The 23,565-nt window shown below is 37.4% G+C and overlaps 1 protein-coding gene across 2 annotated transcripts in view; it reads right to left on the reverse strand.

Moving 5' to 3' along the window:
- The window catches only part of ORC3 (origin recognition complex, subunit 3), a 36,312-nt gene extending 13,138 nt beyond the window's left edge, over positions 1–23,174 (reverse strand). For both annotated transcript variants that reach the window (XM_009705671.1, XM_009705670.1), the window contains exons 1-13: positions 23,166–23,174; positions 22,096–22,150; positions 19,318–19,415; positions 15,107–15,251; positions 13,695–13,799; positions 12,768–12,922; positions 11,702–11,838; positions 9,485–9,644; positions 8,555–8,668; positions 6,581–6,714; positions 6,037–6,100; positions 2,624–2,740; positions 1,638–1,717 (exon numbers count right to left, since the gene is read on the reverse strand). In XM_009705671.1, coding sequence (XP_009703973.1) covers positions 1,638–1,717; positions 2,624–2,740; positions 6,037–6,100; positions 6,581–6,714; positions 8,555–8,668; positions 9,485–9,644; positions 11,702–11,838; positions 12,768–12,922; positions 13,695–13,799; positions 15,107–15,251; positions 19,318–19,415; positions 22,096–22,150; positions 23,166–23,174 — 1,373 coding nt within the window. The remainder of the gene's footprint in view (positions 1–1,637; positions 1,718–2,623; positions 2,741–6,036; positions 6,101–6,580; positions 6,715–8,554; positions 8,669–9,484; positions 9,645–11,701; positions 11,839–12,767; positions 12,923–13,694; positions 13,800–15,106; positions 15,252–19,317; positions 19,416–22,095; positions 22,151–23,165) is intronic.
- Between the last annotated feature and the right edge of the window lie 391 nt (positions 23,175–23,565).

The following is a 23,565-nucleotide window of genomic DNA, read 5'->3' on the forward strand; positions in this document are numbered from 1 at the left end:
GACAGGAAAGGGCAAACACGAGGATATCAATGGGTGACGTGGTCCCTGGGAAGGCAGAGATATTAAGGAACAGTGAATAACTTCCATACCTGAGCAAAGGGGGAAAAAAGAAGATTGTGAATAGAAGGGGAAAGATCACATTATAAAATTTTTTTCTAAAAGATAGCAGAAATATTCTATGCAGAAAAAGGAGAGACGAGGAGGTAATGTGTAAAATGGAAGAGAGAGTTGAAGTTAAAAGCTGAAAAAATAATAATCACAGCTAGAATCCCAAGTATTTGAAGGAATTGTGTCAACGGAGTTTTGTTAGAAAAATGACAGAATTCCTGGATTTAAAAAAAAGAGTCATTATCTATGAAAGGAATGACTGTGATCACTGTGTTTATCAGAAGCTCCCACAGTGGGAGCCAGGACCAGAGGAAAAACAGGAGGGAGGAGACCAGGTAAGAATAAAGGGGGAGCAAGCCAGAACCTGATGGCAGCAACAACTTTCAGATAAGAGAAGAGGCAGATGAATGAATTCAGAGTGGAAGAAAACAAATTAAACATAGGAGGAGAAAAAGGAGAGGAAAAAATGGCCAAGAATTATTAGAGATTACAGACAGTACAGGAAAGCAAAATGATGCATTTGTGGGCAAGGACTGATAGGTGATTGAGTACTGTCAAGATTCAGGAGAGTCAGAGAAGGATTAAGAAGGAAAGACTGTAGAAATGACAAATCAAGGATGTAAACCTTTCAAAAGGATGAGGGTAAAAAACATAGGACAGTGACAATACACAAGAACCACTCAGTACGGCAAAGGTACAGTTTGAAGGGTATGTTTCCTTGTGTATATGAGCCCAGAAAGTTATCCTCCATCCACCACTGACATGGTTTTTCTACACAATTTTACTGTCAGACACATCAAACCTCACAAGCTCTGAGGCTCTTGAGGAGGTGGTTATGGTAACGTTGTTGCATCAGCTCCTCCTGCAACAGAACCGATGTACTATTTGAACAAATGCAGCTATCAGGAAACAGCCACTTGCCAGGATAAGGCACTTTTCAAAGTCTATAGCTGCAACATTGCAATTGAAGGGTTTTCTATTAAGAAAAGTGGCTTAGATTACTTTCCCATTTTAAACACTGACAGACAACACAAGTGTAGGCTCTCCTAAAGTCCTAAGCTGAATAACAAAAAATGTACTCAGTACCCGTACAAACTGTTAGACAAAGGAGGCAGGGGGAAAGCAGTAAAATAAAAAAATAAGAAAGGTCTCAGCTACTCATTTGGAACAGATTCTAATTTTCACAACAGATTAAAATTTAGGCCAACTGAAACTAATAATTTGGTTGATAATATCTAATACAATCATACTTTAAAAGACAAAAACCAACTGATATTCTCATTCACACACAGTAATCTCAGTGGTTTCAGCATAATTACTCAGGGCATAATAGATATTAGAACCTAGTTGAGTTTCATGGAAAACGGCAAAGACAAAATGACAACAGCAGTCAATTATACTTGCAAACAATCCCACAACTAGCTGCGAACAGGTAATATTCTCAGCTTTTAAGTTCTAGAATAACTGACGACTGATATTCTCCATGTGTACAGTGGTATTAAAACAAAAAGGGGGGGGGGGGAAATCACCTTGCTAGCTGAAGAGATGACTCATACTCCTCTGTCTCCCACACTCGGTTTTCCAAACACGCACAATGCAGCTCCCTGATCTGTTATGCAGGAGGTGAAGAAAGGATAAAGTGTTTTACAAACAAAGTAATGCGGAACTCTTACAACAAGCTTTTCAAAGTAATACGTAATTCCTCTGGACCTTGTTTTCAGAGATGCAGAATGACTGCAAAAGAAATGACAGCATTTAGTATCTTACAGAACTAAGCTCCTAGTGTGGCTGGAGCCAGTGTTGCTCTACAGTAGGTTTCAAACAACTAATATTCAGATAAAGGTAACTGCAGAGAACAGAGAGGAACTCCAATCAAACGCCCCAGCTAAAACATCTTTTTATTCTCAAATACTGGGACGGTTCATGCTGATTTTGCAGTTAGGGACAGATTCTAACAATAGCATGGAATACACTGAGAACCGACAGACAAGTGTACATCCACAGAATATATTGCTCTTCTAGTGGAAGAAGAAATTGCTTAGCATGAGAATGTGGATTTAATAACATTAGAGCATTATGGCTATTAAGAGCCGTTATCACTGTTCCCTTACTATCATCTTACTCTGTACAGAAGGTTGCTAAAACTCTCTCTTCGTCTGAATTTGACTAGCAAGCTAATAGGTGGTAGAAGAGTATACATCATCTGCAATGCATACAGATAATCCCAAATGTGGGAAAATCAATGTGTGGATACTTTTGCTGATCTGTGCATCTGCCTCCTCCTGGAAACTCCTCCCTGTTGACTGGAAAAGTATCATCCATGCCACTAAAGAAACCACATGCTCTTGCCCTCTGCCCATAGCAGAAAGCATCTGTCTCCATTGTAAGAAGCAGGGGGCAAAGTAGCAAAATAGTAAACAAAGAGAAAGAATAAATATTTATTCAGATGTCATACTTTGAAACAAACAAAAACACACCAACATGTTTCACTAAAATGGAATTAACAGTACATTACCTGCTTGCCCAAAGGATACTTTGGAAGAGAAGATGTGAAAACATGAAGACATCTCAGAACTGAAAGATAATTTTCATGGTAAACATACAAGTCCTCCAGCAACTTCTGTATTGTTTCCTACAGTGACAGAATAATTGTTTTGTAAGTCATTCTGACATCTATTTATTTAAAACTCTCATAAAGTACTTAAAATGACTCTGAAGTTTTGACATTGTGGTGTGCTATGATTTAAATCACCAGTGTTAAATTAAGACCACTACGCAAAAAAGCTGTATTTCAACAGTTCACTGCAATCACATTGCATATTGTTAACTTCACTTTCTTCCTCCATCTCAGTGGAGACTTGTTATTGGTCAGCATTATTATTTTACCATTTTCAACTATAGCCTTTAGATTGGGCATGGCATCTCACAAAAATGAGACTATATTGTGCCTTTAATAGGCAATGAGAAATTATATAGCTACTTTTACTCAAATCCTTATCATTTGCATTTTTATATTACAAATGCATTTAAAAATTAATTTCTTCTATTGTGAGTGGCTGCTGTTTTTATTAGCTAGGTATACATAAAAAGACCAGTTCACAGAAAACAAAGAAATATGCAGTTGCTGCTCCTATGCGCTCTTAATTTGACTTCTGTTTATTCATAGATTGAGAACTGCAGGAAAAAAAAATATCATGTATTAGGAAAAAGAAACTACTAACTGCTGCTACTGAATTTACTGGATGGCATCTCATTATCACTGGCCTCCCTTGGAAGCATATGTAACAGTTGTGAAAAACCGCACCCAAAACTTCTGGTAGCTGTATTAAAGTACTTTGGGCTCATTACATTTAAGTTTATGAATCAGAAGATCTTCTCTCGCCTGTCTTCAGTCAAAGATATAGAAGAAAAAAACCACAGGATTCTCTACATATTTTATTGCCATTTTGCTCAACTCTGAGCAAACTATTCCAAATGGAAAGAGAAAAATAAGCCACTCAAGTTCTCCAAAGTTAAACTGAAACAAAGGGTACAAAAGATTTTTTTTCAAAAAAAGGCAAAACCTTATCTGCAGGCACTATAAGGAAGTACCGACATGTGGAAAGATAAGTATCATACTGCAAAGACTGAAAGTAACAAAGACCCAGTGCTGCAGAGAGCTTCCTGATGTTAAAAAAGTTCGAGATGATTAAAAACATGAAAGACATTTCTCCCGATAGACACTTTATGTATTAAAATTTAAGGGTCATTGATATAACCATTGTTTAAATGACTTCCAAAACCTTAGGGCAGACACAAGTTTGTATTTTAATTCTAAGCAGGATAGTTAAAAAAAAAAATAATTATCCCCACCTCAAAAAAACCCAAGAGAAGAAAACAAGTTCTCTTTAATGCTGCTACATCGATCTTATTCCCCTAAACCCAGAGAATTATAGCATTTGTATTTCCCTCATCTTGTTTCCCAGCTCAAGACTGATGTAGTTAATATACATAAACAACAATGCAGTAGGACTATGTATTGGCCAAATAATGGAGTGAAATGGCATATTCTGTTTTAGAAGAGTTTGAAAACATTATGCTATGCAATGTTATTTCCATAAATACAGATCACCACATTTACATAATTTCAAATTAAATTTGCCATGAAAACTTTCAGACAGAGCTGTTAGTAATTAGGATGTAAAATTGCTTTTAAAACTGATTATTCTAAATAGGTGGAACTCTTCCCATAGTTATTAAAAAACAGTAGTTACACATGGAATATAAATTGCAGCTGACAAAGGGTATTGCAGGTTTAGGTGCTAAGCTTGAACAGCAAGTTTACCTGGTCCTGAACATGAACGGCACATTTATATGAAGTAGTCCCGTCGCAAACACTTTCAACTTTGAAAGTGTTTGCAAAGTTCAGAATGATATTGTAGATTAGTACGACACACAGAATAAACAGCACCTCATTAATGCAGCAAGTAGGGCCTTTTCTACCCAAGCAGACTATACTGCCAGTTTGGGAATGCGACAGTAGTCCTACGCCTATTGAGAGATTAGAACAAGCGTCCTCAATTAAAGTTTGTCAGAAGCACCGTATGCACATAAGCACAAGAATTCCATCTTCTTTCCCAAACTTACAGGGGAAGGCTTGTGAAATAAGGGGTGTATTATTAAACATATATAGTTTAAAACACAAAGTTTAAGCTGATGAGTATTCGATTTTCAAAGTAGCAGCCCACTACACAGTCCTTGAACTTTAAACAAAGAAATAGTCTCAGCTGCTCATTCCCACTCCTTCCCTCCTCCTGTTGTTTCAAACAGAAGCATTTATGCAACTGCAGAGTGAACTTCATTGGGGAAATCATTCTGCAGAAATAACCCAGCAAAAAAATTCTCACGTCTTGTCTTTTTTTTGGTCTGGTTATTTTAATTGGATTGTTTCTCTGATTACATTCATTGCACAGCCACACAAGCAGTTGTGCTGGCACACCTGCTGAGGTGTGAACAGACAGCAGAGGAACAGCAGTAGCTTAAGCTATTTTTGCCACTGAAGACTATGGATCACAAAATCATGTCTAGATCATGTCTCACCTTGACTATTACAATTGCACCGCACTTGCAAACTTGCCTGCTACCAACCTCTCTTCCAGCCATTACCGTTGCTCTTCACACTTCAAAAGTCCTTACAGACCAGGAAGCTCTGCTAGGATAAATTAATCACTTTCTCTCTAGTAGTACCATTTGCCTGACAGGTTAGCTATCCTCGAGATGAAGAGTTAGGAGATGAACAGTTAGCATTGCTTTACCCTGAGCAATGCTTCTACTGGGAGTGGTTCAGCTGGTGAAAATAACCAACAGATCTTTGCTGGTGAATTCCTAAAGGTCTCACAACAGTAGTAGCCTGACTTTAATCACTCGACAAACCTTCAAATAAACATGTAACATAAACTGAAGTTTTAATCCTGTACAACATTTAGTGTGAATGTGTGCCCTGGGACCCAGACTACCCTACTGAGTTCCATCAGAAACTACAGAGAGGGTATGGAGGATTAAGAGCTTACAAAATGACCTCCAAGATTACTTACTCATTCTTCAAACACTTCACTGACTTTCCAAGAAAGGCTGAGTAAGCATTAAAAGACCAGGCCATAAATAAACCTTGTAACCTTCTTTTTAAGCAGTTATATTTCTAGACATAGGTAAGAGTTGATGTAAGAAAAGTTGTGCAGCTTTGTATAAAGGTATACCTTGCAACCCTAGAGATTCAGAATTTTGACCTGTCGATCCTAACTCTCCACTACTGGACATGAAGCACACTATGTACTGTATGAAAAATGTTATACAGAACAATACATCTTGGTCTTGTATTTTATTATGGTCCACAAACTAATAAATTCGGAAAGTTATTTTTGCTCTCTAAAGACATTCTTAAAATTTTACCTTTAAGAAGCTGTCTGCCGTCAGCAGTGCAATCTGTTTCTCTGATATTTGACTTTCCACATACCTGATGGCAAGAAAAAACAAGAATGTAAAAATTATAACATAAAGTATGATTAAAGATTATAAGGTTAAAAAATTCAAAAAGTTTATGCTGCTATAAGGATTTCTTTGGAAAGATTCGAAAAGGAATGGTCAAATCCAGCAAGTTGAAAGGCTACTCCAAAAGTCTAGAGATTATGGTCCAAGTCAGCTTAACAAATTCAAAAGTGATTTATGGTTATTTGTCATAATAGCTTGTTTCTGTATTAAGTACAGGAGGAAAACAGAAGTTCAAGTGATTACACATCACAGCAGCTGTAGTCTCTAGACCAGAAGATTAAGGCTTCCTGAAATTTAGAACTGTCCTCCTTTTGATCAATTTTCCTTTGCTATAGAAATATACACACAAGTGATCTACACTTTTCACAGAACTACATTTACAGATTCATCTTTTTTAAAGTTGACTAAACGTCAAGATTGTCCAAAAATTTATTTCCCCTTTTACCTTCTAAAAGAGGGCAGTCTTCGAATGTTTTCACACTGATCGTGTGATAAAGAATTTACTCTCTTCTTAGCATCTACCAGTTGGCAACACAGTACACTAAGAGGCTGGGAATAAAAGTGCTCCACAATACAGAGCTGAAAAACAAAGTAAGAACCAGTGATGTTAATAAAATTCATCCTCCCTGCTATATCTACCTTTTAATGCTTTCTTATTACTACAGTGCATATATTGCAATGGTACTCCTTTAAAAAAAAAATACATTCATTACAGTTCATAGATATTCCATAAGTCACTACAGGACACTGATTATTCAGTTTTAAATACAGTCACATAATCACTTTTTTTGCTGATGTGCTATTCATTTTCAGTACCTCATATTCCCCCCTCCTTACATAATGATAACTATAGCTTGTCAAATATTTTCTATTCACTTATGTGAATTACTACATTCTTTGGTTTACATATTCAGCTCCAATGCTCACAAATACCAAAGATTATATTTAAAGATATGAAAAGCAACTACTGTACACAAGCAATCTTATTTTATGTCCTAATTTCAATTTGTTTCATGTACATGAAAATACACTGCTAAGCTCTTACTATGCATACGTACTAACGCGCTTTATCACTGATTTCAGCTGCACTAAATGTTTGTAGCATCAGGGCCTTGCAGAATAGTAGCATATACTCATCGTATCTATTCTTAAAAACAAAAGAAACCCAAAAGACTACCTCATTAAAAACTTTGAAAACATAAAAACTGTCAAAGAGGAAAGAAACTTCCTGTCAGAAAAGTTAAGGTTGCTCCTAGACATAATGAGATGATGGTGAACCCTTTTATCTATCACTTGGGAAATCTGACCTGAAATTGTTTCATCCTTGAATACTTTTAATGCACAAGGACACAGCCATACTCCCATCAGTGCTAGGACTTGTATTTTCGTATCAGGCCAATATGGAATCATTAAATCCTGGTGACTCTTTCAAATAAGAGGAGTTGAAACCTATGAAAGCCCGCACAGGTCTGTCTGCAGGAAGAGATGCTACAGCCAGGATATTTCTCCTGGCCATGTGTAATCATTGAGCCTTAGATACCAAAGAATCTGAGACACTCTAAAGGTATACGACACTAAAAGGGCATGTTTTACTAACAAGTTCATGCATGGAACCACGCAAGAAAAAAACAATTTCACAATCCTGCATTAGAACAGATTACAGGTACTACAAATTCTTCAGAGAACTCTTGTCTGCAATCCACAAAAGCTACAAGGAGACTTGGACACAGAAATGGATCTAGATGTGAAGATCTATAGAAGCCAATAAAAATATAATTATCATGCTCTGTATAGACTATTTTAGGAAACCTTGAAGTCTTCCACTTTGTCTCCTGAGAGGGTAAATGTAATTCCCACATTGCTGCACAGCTGCTTGGAGCACAAGCACCAGCTACTCTGAGGCACAAAGGAAGTGACCCTACAGCTCCTATTTCTCTGAAAAGGTAAGAAGTGTGCATCCAGAAACTGTGCCAGGAGAGTTCAAGCTGGGAAGAGACACTGCTGTAGCCTGCTCGCACCATGACAAACCAGAGTCCAAGGACCTGGTCCAGAGGATCAGAGCTGGAGAGTTCTGCCCAGGGGTGTCAGAAGCTACAAGTTAATCTATAGCAAAATATAGGTCTTTCTACCCACTAAGGCAGGTTACCCTTTAAATGTAACCTTTAAATTTAGGGGTTTTGTGGCAGAGTAAGTTTTTATATGCTTCTTCATACCTGTCCTACAAGTTTTCCCTTAAAACCTTAGCAGTTAAGGTTTTAACTTTAAAACACTCACCTGTTCACGGATCCAAACTGTTTCCAAAGGACATTTTTTCATCCGTTCAGTTACAGCAAAATTAGGACTTAAGAAATCTTTCAGTGTCTAGTAATTACCCTTTGTTTTTACAACTATAATTTGAGTTCTTGTTACCATTGCCTACCTGAAATCCTTTGATAAAATTCTGGACAGAAAAATCATGGTACAAGAATATGTTGATGAGAACCTGCAGAACTTTCTCACCCAGTTTAAAGGGAAATTGGGCTGTCAGAATAAGCTAAGGGAGACAAAAAGGAAAAGTAGCCATAGCAGAAATTCTTTCCTGAATTCAACTCAGCAAAATTTCCATATACAATTTGATACAACTCAGTATGTCTTAGCATTCAACTAAACAAGATACTAAATACACTGCCAACTTGTAAAAATAATATTTCTACTAAAATATCCATGCAAAGATTGATTTTCAGTTTATTTCACCACATTTTTGTAAGTACCTCTTACTAATACAAACGTTTGAAGTTCATTTTGCTTAATACTATTTTTGTATTTATTTTTAAAATTACAAACAGAACAGAGATTGCTGTAACAACCAGGGATGATACCACTACTTTCAGCATGCCTAACAGCGATTTTGGAAATCCTGCACAAAGCGGTGTACCCAGAATTACACAGGCACAGCGTCTATATGGCTTGACCATTTGAATAACTCTGCTAATTTTTGACAGGCAGTAGAATTCAGGGTGAACTGTAATTTTCTGTGTTTAAAGCTATCTTCTTCTGGAATAAAGCAAAACTGAAATCAAAGCAGTACTTTAATGAAGAGGTGGGAATGTCAAAGTGTAATTGCCCAAGTATGTATGCACAGATGTCAGTGCAAATGAAAGATGAAAGCAGGTGAGTGAGCCTGTCTCCATGTGAGGAGGAAGCTTTCGGTATTAAGCTACTCTGCAGCTATGAGTAGAAATATTCAAAATTCACAGCTCTCAGGAACAGATTCCATTTCAAAAGCTTCAGGCAAATCTACTTTTAAAGGCCACACATGTACGCTGTGCTTGAATACGCACACACTCCTCCTATTTAGAAATGGAATTACCTTGTCAATTATAGTAGACAGGTGCTCCTTACAGGAAAGGGACTGGAAAAGCTCTATGCACAGCAGAGAGGAAACAGAGTGAGGAAGCAAGCTGTGGATAATCATTGGAGATGTAGCAATTCCAAAAATCAGTACTAGAGGTAATTCACGGATATGCTGACTAGATCATGGGGGAAGGAAGAAAAAAAAACATAATAGTTACATTATAGAAAAATCATGAAACAAATGCATTATGTTCCTACTACAGCACTGAGCTTAGATGCAGAAAGGGGTAAAATCAAAGGTTTGCTGCCAGTAAACCAAAAGAGTTTTCATGTGGAGTAAAAGGAAAAAAGCAAGAAAGCTATTTAAAGCCCTAAAGTAGAAAAGCAAATTAAATTATATTTTAGGATTCAAATTTCAGGAAGTGGCATAAAAAGCATCTTGTCAGTTAGAGAGAAATAGCTGTTTAATGTCTCTTCTTTTTTTTTCTCTAACGGTCTCAAGAAAATTTACAAATTTTACACCATTTAATAAATTTAAAATAAATATGACACCCCTCTAATGTTCTATGTTCCCATTATACTTAAAAAGATTTCCAACTTCTCCAGATTGAATCTTCCTCTTCAGATAATTTTTTAGTATCTTGTTTTGAGAACTGATAACCAGGACTGAATGCTGTATTCCTTGTGAACAGCATACAAATTATACAAAATACAGTGTTTCAGTATTATTTCATCATAATTTTCCTTTTTCTATTAGTTTCAAGGAGATATGAATTCTGCTATCTTAAATATCGTCTAGGTTAAAATTGACAATTTATTCCTTTCCTCTGTTTCCATCACAGTAACTTTTTGACCTTGGCGGTTTAATTGTTATCCCACAATTATTTCATGTGTCCAACTCCTCAGAAGTCATTGCTAGAGACTTAAACATAAAAACAATAAACTTCATCTATTACTGTCTACTGTTGATAACCCAAAAGAATATCAGACAGAAACGAAATCTGGTGATTAACAAATCAGAAGAACCTCTCACATTTACCCACTTAGTTCTTATTATTAAACATGTTTAAGACTGAAATGGTGAGAATAAACCAAATCTCTACAGTTATCCCAAAGACCTTTTCCAAAGTATTATGCAACTCTGCTCAGCTTCTATTTTACCCATCTTCTACTTTACTTCAATCAAGACAATCTTTAGTTATAAAATCATTTGAATGCTCTAAACCTTTTTCCTGAAGGGACACACAGTCTATTAAAAAAGTGTATTTGCAAATAGTAGACTAACAGACTTGAACTGCACTTCATCTACATTCCACATGCTCATAATTAGGTATTTATCCTTGCCACAAAAAGCAAAATAAAACACAGCACTTAAAAAACAATTAAAACCTCATTTTCCCATGCCTTACAGCCTAATTATTTCCAGATAATTGTGCATTTCTGTCTTTACTTCTTGAAATGTTCCCCAGAGAACCCATCTGCCAGACCTGAAGTAGAAAAATATTTTTATTGTGAGTGTCTCAGCAAGTGAAATTGCCTAGCCTTGTTTAGAGGGAATGTCAAGTGTGCGCGCTGCAGCTGAATTAATTGCACAACTGCAGCCTCAATTCTGCTCTGCAACTGTAGTTTCAACCTGGGGGCTAAGTGTAAGATCCTCTTTTTGGAAAACAGCACGGGTTTTTGACTAGAATGCATGAGGTGATACTAAGGAAGACAGGTTAAGGAAGGACAGAAGCACAGGAGCACCTGAAGTAGTCAGCTACTCATCACAGATCCCAGCCAATACTGAGAAATTCTCTGGGTAAGTTTTATATACTCCTATTAGTAAGCTAGTGACCTTTAAGCAGCATTACATCTGTAGTCATACAAAAAATATACTCTGAAAACAATTTTAAATGTCTACAGAAGAAAGAGCTAGGCATCTTAAACAACTGGTTTCACAATCACAAATTCTTTAACAGCTAGTACCAATAAATCCTCTTATGTAAAGAAATAAATTAGCCACCCAGTATCTCAAGCCAGCCCTTAAGCACCCTGGTTCAGAGTCCCAAGTTAGCTTTAGCATAATTTATCCCCAAAACCTAGCAAATAGGTTTTTGCTCAATTACTGCTGCAAAGAAGCAGCATCAATATTTGATTCCAACTCTTCACTGGCCTCATTGTTACACTTCAAAACATCTGCAAACAGAAAATGGGTGAAGGAGTGGAAGAACTAAACTTCAGGTCACGTTACCTGCTGATGACTATGAAGTCTTGTAGTACTTTTGTGGTGAAACTTTCCATGTCTTTGAATATAACTACAACTGGAGGAGATTGCCAGTGTCTAGGAGAGGAAGTTCTTTTTTTTCTCGGAGTTTCAGAATCTGTTTTCTTTAAAGGCATTTGTCATGCATTAATATACAGAAGACAGTAAAATAAAAAGACTGAATCACATCGACAATATTATAATGCTCCAAAGTGACATGACTGACTTTTGTACAGTTGTATTTATTATTAACATCTAGAATTGCAATTTTTCTTCCTTCCGTTTGGCACAGCATGAAGTACAAAGAATAAACAAATTTTAAAATCCCACATTCCAACAAAGACAAGAATAGCTCTGTGGGACAGAACTGGTGAAATTCTGTTGGGATTGAGGGAGATGATTTGAGTTGTGTACACAAACATTGTCCATTTCCTGTATCTTCACCCAGTAATAAAAAGAGCGTGTACTCACTGAGCTTTTGATACACTGCTCTGATGAAGTCATCATAAAATTAGTTCTTTTATTCATGACAGAAACAAAACTTAAAACTTCATTAGCTTTATTAAATACAAAGATACAAAAACATCTTGAAAGTTTTCTCACTGCTTGCCAAAGTAGCGTGGGCTGCAGATGACATAACAGCACATTAGCACTAATATGGTGCCTTTCCCCTGGATGGCTGTTCTTTCTTAAAGTTTTATTTTAATAAACAAAACATCTCAGCACTCTTGGAGAAAAGCATCTGGGATGAAGTTGATACTGCATTTTAAACTTCCAGTTCCCAATTAAACAAATGATAAAATAGTACTTTTTGCTTGTTTTTCAGAATTCTGATGTTCATATCTCATCAGAAACTAACTCCACATTTGTTATATATGTTACAGATTTATATTCAAATCACCTCAATCTCAGTTATTTCTTAGTATTAAATTAAAGGCTAACCTTTGGCATTTTTTCACTACTGCATAGAAATCTGAGATTCAATTTCTTTTTTAAAAGCTTCTAAAGGTCAGAAATTTTTATAAACTGGTGATATCAAAAAAAATAATCCTACCTTTGTTACATTGTCATACCAGTTGACAAGAGAAGTCATTGAACAACGTATTCTATTCTGGGAAACCTGCACATAGTCCTCGTCTTCCAATGAGTCCACATCTATACAGCAGTTCATCAGCTGCCCCATCAGCTTCTGCATTAGATTTTTTATGCCTTCACAAAGCATTCAGACACACAGTAAAGACATTTGGTTATTCAGTAACACTTCTCTAACTCATACTCTAAAAAATTACCCCAAATTATCACCAGTTATTTTTCAGTTTTCTAATTATTCTCCTTCTCTCTCCAGAATGCGTATCTCATGCTCCAGAAAGCTTGACAGTATTCATGATACACATGTTGTTAATGCCATAAAAATTGTCCTATTAATTTGCTGAGATAGCAACAATTCAGGTTAAGATGTTGGCCCTGCACCTTTCCTGAACTCCAGCCACATGCCATTATAGTGACCTAAAAATAAATAATGCAGCCAATGAACAGATCTGGGGATGCTGCCATACGTGATTTTCATCTTTTTACTTAAAAATTAAAAAAGGAGCAAAGATAGCAGGACAAAATTTTATTCTACTCATTCTCTCTCTGTAATAATGCGACGGTAAGCATTTAGTAAGTGGAATGCATACATACATTGTCCAATTAAACGAGGAAAGCCAACCTACAATATCAACATGCAATACACTAAGCAGCATGCTCTGGACACTTATACTACAACTAAGTAGTGTTTCAATCTTCGTTGTTTTAAACAGAACTGGATACCTTTTAAAATACAGTAGGCATTACTGCTATGTTAGCATGGGATTGAGCAAATCTTTAGAAAGCCTTCAAGATCCCTCCATTCCATTATTCTTACATTTTGGGACAAAAGCTAGAATTTCTAGTAAATTGATAGCTTATTCAGAAGAAGCAAAGCTATTGCAGTATTTACCTGGGCAATCTTTGGCTTCCAGCAAGGCTACATAAGGAGTAACATTATTCTGAAGGACTTCTGAGAGACTTCTAAAAGTCAAGTTATGATCTGTAACATTTACACCTAGAAAAAAAGACAAATGTTAAGGGCATTTTTCCTGATATGTGACCACAATGATTGCATAATAAACTGAACAGCAGACAAAAACCAAAAGATACCTCAAATATTCAAGGAAGGAATGAAAAGCATTGCATCATCTACGAGGAAAGATGAAAAACTAGCACAAGATTAGACATATATGTTAATACTAGTTGATTAAAAGGAACAGGGAATCACTGCAAAGACTCCTTGTATAGTTTTGTTGTTTTGGCCTTTTTGAAAAGAAGTATTTCTCAAGGGTGCAAACCTGCAAGGAGCAGGATTGGTTTTCTGAACTTCCCTGCTACTCATACCCTCAGAAGCCATCAACAGTCATCTAAGGCCTGCTGACAAGAAGATGAAATTCACCTTCTCTAGAAGAACAGTGCATACACCTAAGACTTGGATCTTCACATGGCTTATGTAAGGAGGAAAGAGGAAAATTACTATCAGTTAGTATGAACTACAGTCCGAATTTACTATGAAGTACTCAATATCTACTGTCTTTGTTAACATCCTTAGTCAACCAAAAAAAAAGAACAAGCCCCTCCAGAAGGCAATTTACAGCTTCTTCCACAGAAATATTCAGAGCAGGAGCTTCTCCCTTTCTACTGCCTACAAAAGTAGAAGACTACCTTCCAGGTTTTGTTAGCACTCACATAGTAAATTTAAAGCACAGGCCTGATTTTAGGTTCCCCCAAATGATCCACTGAAAATGAAATCAGGTTGCCTTAAACCAGGTTTAGGATTACAGTTACAACCATTTGAAAGAAAGAGGGAGGTGGGGAGGTGGGAGATAAAAAACCCCACCCACTTCAGAACTTCACTAACTTCTGTAATAGGATCTTCAGCTATTTTCTTCACCCTCTGCCCCTTTTCCAAGATACTGACACTGCCTTCCCTCATGTAAAGATGCACTGCAAGAACATGTATCAAATACAGAAACTGTGTAATTCCATGATTGTAATTCCACTATAATTCCAAGCATACTGTTGGCAGAAACAGGGACAGAATCAAAGCACCTCCAGTGCCTCAGGGAAAAAAACCCAAATCACTACCAACTGCCTAAGACAGATCGTTAGGGAAGCTGTTAACTTACTAGAATATTAAGTATACAGACAAAGGGGAAGAAGGTCTTATCCTGCTTTCTTCTCCCAGCTCATTCTCTTCTGTTAACATTTCTGAAGCTGATTGCTCACAGCAACTGCTGGAAGTCAGCAGTATATTTTTCTTTGACCTCTGTGTCAGTTTTAAGCAGATGTATACAGCAAAATATATCTTTTAAAAATTACCTAAGACAAGAGCTGCAGTAGGGATTTCTCTATACTTCATCCGATGAGTCCATTCTGTTGTTTTCTCTTGGAACTCCGAATGAGATCGCCTCAAAAAATTTACTAGATTATCAAATAACTGCTTATTCAAGTCTTCCTGTATTTGCTGTAAACAAACACAGAGAGATTTTATTTATAAAAATGTTCAAACACCAGAGTATCTTCCTTTTCCCACCCCTTTCCTGCATAATTTTTAATCCTTAAAACTCCAGGGTAAAATTTTAAGTAACACTAAGTTTTCCTGTGAACTATAAACATGCTAATTTATTCACTGTGTGGCAAACAGACATTTCCCATCTTGGAACTTCTGGTCAAATGCTTCAATAATAACTTGGAAAGCAAATGAGCTTAATTGTGTCGTCACACCACAGGTTTTAAAGAAGGAGGAAAAAAAAACCCTATACTGACAAAGTATAAGTGATATAGGAGGAATAAACCAATATAATTAGTTTCTGGAAGAATGTTTGTGAAAATTCCTATTATTCCCTCTTGGCTTACAAAACACCTGTAAACATTTTTCTGAGAGATCTAAATGACAGCAAGCATGCAGCTCCTCCAAATCTAATTCAGGATGAAAGCAAAAAAAAAAAAAAGGAGAGTATTAAGTATGTTCTATAGGAAAAAATACTAAGCCACGACTGTTACATTTGCTACACTGTCTTTTGCCCTTCAGGATGATTTTCATACAAGAATACGCATATGGAGGAATATATGGAAAGGTGAGAAGAAACAGAGGGAGATAAAACTTTTAAAGGAAGATATATAGTGGCAGCATTTTGTGTTTCTTTTATTATGCACGTGTGTTTGAAAATCTGTTTCTAATCCAAGACATGCCTTCTGCTAGAACAGTCAAAAAAAACTTGTACTCTGAAGTTCAGGATATCAATATATACTCTAGAACATAGATGTCGGAAACACGATTATATCCCTGCACCCAATAAAATCATCATCAAGATTTATTAGCATCAAGAAGTGACACACACAGCCACAAACTTGATTTTAAATGAAGTGGCAAAGCCTAGCATAGATGAGGCAGCTATTAAAGGAGTTCAGGTCACATTTCCAGGAGATTGCACATGATGGAGCTCAGGTTTTTGAGCACGCATTTCCACTGTACAGAGGAGTTCCTGTTACTCTCCTGAACAACTGATAAAACTGTACACAAAGTAATCTTACTCTTTTCACCCTGTACTTATTAAAAAATATTCTTCTGGCCTTTCTGATGTTGATTGTGCGCCGCTGAGCTCCCACTTGATACATTCTATGGCAACTCAGAACAACTGTAACATGGCATTTCAAAAAGAAGAATGTACGCCATCAGCTTTATAACAGTGTCATAACAGCTCCTGTATTACCATACATCCCATAACAATCCTCTGAGCTTCTGCTTCAGAACCCATCAGACCTTGAGCTTCTTCTGATCGTTATTGTATATGTTTTCATTAAGCTGTCCTAACAAGAACCGAAATCCTTACTTTGCCTGGTTACAGTATATTTCTTCCCATGCGCACTTGTGAAGATGGAATTCAGTCTGCCATAGCACTACACATTTACTTATCTTTCTTAAAATCCATCAGTCTTCTCTTGTCAAAACAACTTTGTTACTGGCATTGTTTTGGTAGCATTCCAGAAAGTACACAAGGCTGCTTTGCATTTCAAGTAACCAACTCATTGACTTGCAGGACACTGCTTACTCTGGAAAAGTCCTTACGAACTGGAAGTTCAGTCCCTGCTACGACACTAGGTTTGGTAATGATTATCTGTTGTGTGGTCTGAAAACCATTATCTGCACATCAGAGCTAAAATCACCATATTACACCCCTCCACTTTGGCTTTTTGTTTCTAACCTGAATCCTTCCCGGTAATGGAAGTGGAATTCCTCATGTTGTTTCTGAAAGCCCTTGATGAGATGTGTCATAATAAGAACATTTGCAAGGCTATTGCTGACAGCAGGGGTCAAAACTGGGATACCTTGCAATACTGAGACAAAAAAGGTCCAAAATTCACCTTCCAAAAATGAAGCACAGTTCCCGCAGTACTTTTGCCAGCTTTTCATGTTGTGAGAAGCCTGAAAGGATGTCATCACCGGACAACAGATGGTGCTGCCACAATTGCAGCGAAGTTTATGATGGACATACAAAGGCCAAGAGTGCTCCGCAACAAAGTACCTGGAAGTCAATCCTCTTCACTCTTCAACACCTCAAGTACATACCACAGAACTGGGAAAATGCCAGCACAAGCACATGGCCTGCCAACAAATCATCAGGTAGCAGTACCCTGGCAAAAACTTTGGAGAACATCCTGCTAGGCTCCCTTAGCACAGTACTAGAACCCCTAGAACAAAAGTCCAAACCAGCAACCCACACACTTCCTAGACATTCTGCCACAGATCAGGTTTACTACACCAGGGTTTGAAAGTAATAAAATCCTGACAGGGTAAAGCCCTCGCCTAGCTGGTCTGACCTCACAGATGATGCTACTTTGAGCAGGAGTTCAGACTAGAGACTTTTTAAGGTCCCTTCCAACCTGAATTATCACACAATTTTATATGTAAGAACAATCATCACCCCCAAGTTTTCCAACAGTGGGATTAAAGGATGGTAATTCAAAACTCTGTAGAAAAAATATCAGAGATACTCCAGAAGCTGGATAAAGAAAATTCTGTGTATAGCAGCAAAAGTAACTGCTGGTAATCTGCCCTCAGGCAAATCAAACTCTAAGGCAAGGCACGTATCAATTTGCCAATGTAGGCTGAACTGTCTTCCATCAGAAGAGGAAGAACAGAAAAAAGTATTTGGTAAACTCCTAGCAGCCTGAAAGAAAACAAGGGTAGGAGATTTAGAACAGGAAAGAATGATGATTTTCCAGATGGCAATGGCTCTGTGCTTCTGAGTGGTTAAGGGAGGCTTTTGCTATGATGGGCTGTGCCTGCTGCTCTGGGAGAAATCCTTGCAGAGCACTAGGAGAAAAAAACAAAACACACAACACTTCTTCAACCTGAAAATCCTGCAGCCACTGTTGGCGATGTAGAAGTATTGTCTCAAAAGCTTTGACAACACCGTGCCAAAGAAAGAAGATCCAAGAAAATGTCTCCGAGAAGTAGCTACAGAATGTCACCTTCCCTATAGTCCACTGTGCAGCCGACAAGGCAGTCTCTGGTGCAGCTGCCAACATTACTGCCAATACTGGTAGCTAACCTATCAAGCTGAAGCAGTTGGCAGGAAAATACCAAACATACCTCTACAAACTTCTGTGTGTTCTCTATAATCAACACCACGACGTAGTGCACTGTTTTACACAGCCTGGCCAGTTACGGTTTGACGAGGGTGCTGACTAGTCAAAGTGAGTTGGATCATGGAACAGTGGGAACAGATTTAGAGGAATTTGAGTTTAGCCCAAGGGTCCAGATTGTAAGCTACATCCAGCTGGCTTCTACTCTATATCCCAAAACAAACTTTGGAAAAAAAATTCTCATAACGTCTAGAGCCCAACAGCAGGCAGAGGAATATGGAATACTTGGCCAGAATCCTTGACACCGAATAGAGGAGGAAATCCGTGCTATACGGAAGCAATTATTCATACTATAATGCAAGCCAGCTGGCTATAGGGGCACAACAACAGCATGCCATCTAACATACAATTAGGAGGCCACAGTTCAGTATGAAATTAACTCCGATCCCCACTAGACAACACCATTGACACCGTCCGTACTAATTCAATAGACTATGTCATTCAGTATTTGACATCTATGCAGTTGTATTCACATAAATCCACTGTGAATCCTAGGCTGCTATGAACTCTGTAACGCTGAGGTCAAGAACAGCCTAAAATCCTCAGAAGGCTGGCAAGCACGTAACTGAATTTAAAGTAGAAAACAGCAGTATGCCAGGAATCAATAAAAAGGACAATTAGTACGAGAAGCTTAGAAGGAGCAGCTTGAAGCATCAAAAGCATGTAGTTCTGTGGTTAAAAGTAATGTGTAGTTGATGGATTTGTTATTACCATTTTATATTCTGGACAGGGATTTCAGTTCAGCCAATGTTTCTGGCCTTTTTATTGCTTTAACTAATTGCCCTTTTAAGCATGTAAAAAAGAAGATCTCCAGAAACAAAGAAGCAAGAAGCATTTTTATAAATGCAAAACACTGCTTTAGTATGAGATGTAAGACTTACCTCTGTTTCTGATTTGATCTGATTCCATAAAGACTGACAAGTAACAAACCGCAACTCAGTATCCTCTGAATCATCCTTTCGTTCGCCGAAATCACTAACTAGAAAGACAGAAAGCACAAATAAGATTATTAAAACAAAACATTTTTTGTTGAGAAGAAAACAAATCAGCTGACTGAAACAAGAACGTCTTAATATATGTATATAACCGAGAGAGATAACTTTTCTCTTAACCAATTAATTAATTGCTGTATCCGGTAGAATAAGCAAGGGAACAAGCAGAACCTATTGCCCAACTATACAGGCAAAAGGTAAAGAACCGGCCTCCATCTCAGGTCCCAGATGAGGTAAAGGCTAAATCAGAGCAAACAGCCTTTATTATTAAAATCAAATTAAAAAAAAAAAAATCTTTCCCTTGCTTCAGAAAGTTTTGTGGGCCTCTTTCACCTACTAAATATTAAATCCTCCCTCACTATTACAGTCAGATATGAACCATAAAGGCTTGCAAGAATAGATACATGAAAATCCTTTCTGTTCCCCAGGGAAGATGCAGCTAACACCAATTTCCTGAAAATAATAAGGTATACTGGGAAAGGACTGTCAGGTTACATGAAATACAGATTTATTTTTTTTCTTAAATACATTCAACCGACACAACTATGCCAGCAAAAGTTTTAAGCACAAACCAGGCCTACATTTCTGGCTCACCTCTAAATTACCTCTCACTTCTCTACATGCTCTTTATGAAAAAGAAAAGGAGAACCAGATCCTTTTTGATAAAACAGTGTCTTGGCACATTGTCTGAATACATCTGGCTTCCCAGGTGCTGCTCTGCCTCACAGATGTGAGTACAGAAACTCTCTACCAGGTTCCAGTTAAGAAGACAGAGCTGGGAGAAAAATGAGGGACTGAATAGAAACTAATATAACTGAGATTCTTCTCGTCGTTTTTCCTCCCACATTCATACACTCTACATTTCCCTGGAAAAAAGGCACCTCTCCCCCCCAAAAAAGGCAGCACAGGCTTGGAACCATCATTCTACTGCCAGCACACATTTAGCAGGTCTGGTGTAGCTTTAAGGCTTCACTAACACCACCTGGAAGAACACAAAGACTGAAGGTTAAGTAAACAGCCTGTTAACTGTTGCTACAAGAGGACACTAAACATAACTGATTTTTTCTAAACGTATGCATATAAAAAATTTAATTTGCTAGCCATTAATGTCCATTTGGCAGCCATTCAATGGAGCATCAGCAGTGGTCTGATCTCTAGAAAAGAACCAGCTGATAAGCATTCAATTTCCCAAAGCATTAAAACCACCCAAACCAGCTCGTTAAATGACCAACAAGAGGCATCCCTCATCCTCCATTTTCATTACCTCCCCTAAACTAACACTTCATTCATATCCCCAAGAAAAAAAATCACTGAAAATACATAACCCACTCTGATAACACAAGTCTTAAGCTTTTAGCTAAAGAAAATCTAGCCACCACATTATTGGTAATATTCTTTGTATACTACCAAAACTAAAACTATAGGTGAAATGGGCACAGAAAGCCTTTTGTGGGGTGCAACAGTATTATCAACTATCGATGCTGTGAAGTTCCACAACTGAAACTTCACACTTGATGGGTGTGAGCTTCCAAATGGGATGGATACACACCAAAGTACTGTTTATTTAGAACACCATTCTAACCAACTGCTGTGAGCAGCCAAACTAGCTCACCTCCGCTTCTCTTTCAGCAGTACTTCAGCCAAATTTATTTTTCTCTCTCAAAGCATCTGCTAACTAGAACAACATGTTTAGTAGGATTTATCCAAGCATTACCAATCTTGCAAAAACGAAAACATAATATCCAGTCAGGGGTAAAATTTCAATGCGGTTTAAGTGCATAGGTCTTTGTTGTTGGTTTATTTATCTTGCAATGACTTGGGAATGACAGACTGGATTCTATTTCCCTGCCTCTCATTCCCTGAGCTACAGACATGCCAACTCTCACAGAAAAAATAATTTGGGATTAATTTTAAAGCAGGTGTTGCAGTAAGTCCCTCTGGTAATGAATGAGCCTGTGGTGATTTCCACAAAAACCTGGCCTTCTTACTTTCAGCTCCACTTTTTATTATACAAATTGTCACACCTTTTGATAGCTCTGGTGATGCCAAAAAAAGTTTAACCTGGGAATAAGAACAGTAAGTTTCCTAACTAAGTCTCAAACGGCAACTACTTGAGCAGCATTATTTGTGGCTTCAGTAACTCCTGTTCAGCCTTCCTCAAATGACAAGAAACCTGTATACAGAGAATACAGGCTGGAGAAAATACATACAGCGTATACTAGTGGACAAAAGCAACGGGATCTTCACAGGTGGCTTTTCTTCCTTCTTTCCTCAAGAAACCAAGGCAAACTACCCAGAATATGATGAGACTTATGAATGGGATATAATTTCTGATTCCTATAGCTTAGAAGTGGCTCACTCAGACTCTTCAGATAAATAGTTTGCAACTCAGTAAACAATTTAAGGTAGCATGGAAAGGAGCTCTCTCGTAAAAAAAACGTGCAAAGACAAAGATAGTTATACAGTCTTGATTGCTGGAGATGAAAAAAACATTTACACTACCCACCAATTTGCTGGGGTTTCTCCGAATAAGTGAATTTTCAGCAATATCGACAACACAGGGCAACAGAAATCCTCATGCAGTTATGACAGAACTCAATCAGATTTGGTGAACCTTCCAGGATTGACCCTTCTCAAGCATAGAAACATATATCAAAATGCACTAACCTGTTCTGTAAGACACCCTTCTCTTCTTGGGACTCGGTTTAAAAACAAAGCAGCCCTAGAGAATAGCAAAAAAATACAAACTTCAATATGACCATCAATCTGACTGGCTCCTGAAGCCACTTTAATTTCAGTGCTTCATTAAATCAATAATTTGAACTGAATTTCTAGCATCTTAAGGATATCAATTTGCATGTTGTGCCATTATATTCCCTAGAAAACTAGTGGAAGCAGTATCCCAGCATATTTGGGAGGAACTTTTTCATTTTTCCATTATGTTTTTCAATTCAACCATCAACTAGAACAGCAGCAGATTCTTTAAATGTCTCATAACCTCCAACAGGTTTAGAATTAAGAGGAAATGATTCCCTGGGGACATATCAATAGTTTTCTCAGTACAGTTTCAGTTAAAAACAAAACAAAGCAAAAAGCAAGAGGCTGGGATGCGTAGAAAAGGTGATCCAGAATAATGCAATGAGTATTAAGTCACTTAAAAAAGCCAATCACATGCCCTAGCTACAGAGGACAAGTGCCTCCCAACTCAAAAAAGTGGTTAGACGATGGTTAGAAGCAGAATGGCAAATGGTTTGGAAAAGGTTCAGATAAATAAAAATCCCGGCTCCAAGGAATTCCTCCAGATAGCAGTCATCTCCCAGTTAGACCCATTTCATCACAAAGGAGAAGGAAATAAAACACAAGTATTAAGCTTTGAATTCTGGAAGATTTTTTTCATTTTCCTCTAGAAAATCTGAAATTTCTTCCCCCATCCTCTCAAGAAAAACTCATCTCTTTTGCAGTTACAGTGATTTCCTATATATCAGAAATCATACGTATTCCCCAGTTCTCACCGTGAGGTTCCTGTGCTACAGCAAAGGGGAAGGAAACACACAAGTGTTCAAGATAAATAAACAGACTGATTCAATTCTGTATTTCTCCATGGAGATCCTTATGCAAGCAAGGATTACTAAACTCAACCTAGGATAGTTCAGCTACTAGCATAAGAACGATCTAGTGAAAATAAAACTCCAGAGGTGTATTCTATTTTGATCACAGGCACTAGTCTGGTGGGTGACTTTGGACATGTTATTTCCTTTCTTATACAAATAAGAAATTGCAGTAAAACAATGATAACAATATTGGCCTCCTCTGAAAAACAGCTCTATGAATTGGAGATGCCTTCAGATGCTTCCCATTTTACCACGTATATTAACAACCATCTAAAACCAGCTGGACAAAAGTTGTGGTTATTCTACAGAGCCTAAACACTCTGGAACAATTCCACTACAAAAAGCTATGCTACGGTCTTATTTATGCTGCAGTATGCACAATGTGTCAGAACAGTAATTCACAATAGCACAACTGGAATTGGCCAAAATAACTATAAATCATATATATAAAAGAAGAAACAATATATGCTTAATCAAATTAACCACAAATACCATTTAATGCTTTACAAGCATTGGATTTCCCTAC

The sequence above is a fragment of the Cariama cristata genome, unplaced genomic scaffold (assembly GCF_000690535.1).
Source record: "Cariama cristata isolate BGI_N322 unplaced genomic scaffold, ASM69053v1 scaffold12368, whole genome shotgun sequence".
NCBI lineage: Eukaryota > Metazoa > Chordata > Aves > Cariamiformes > Cariamidae > Cariama > Cariama cristata.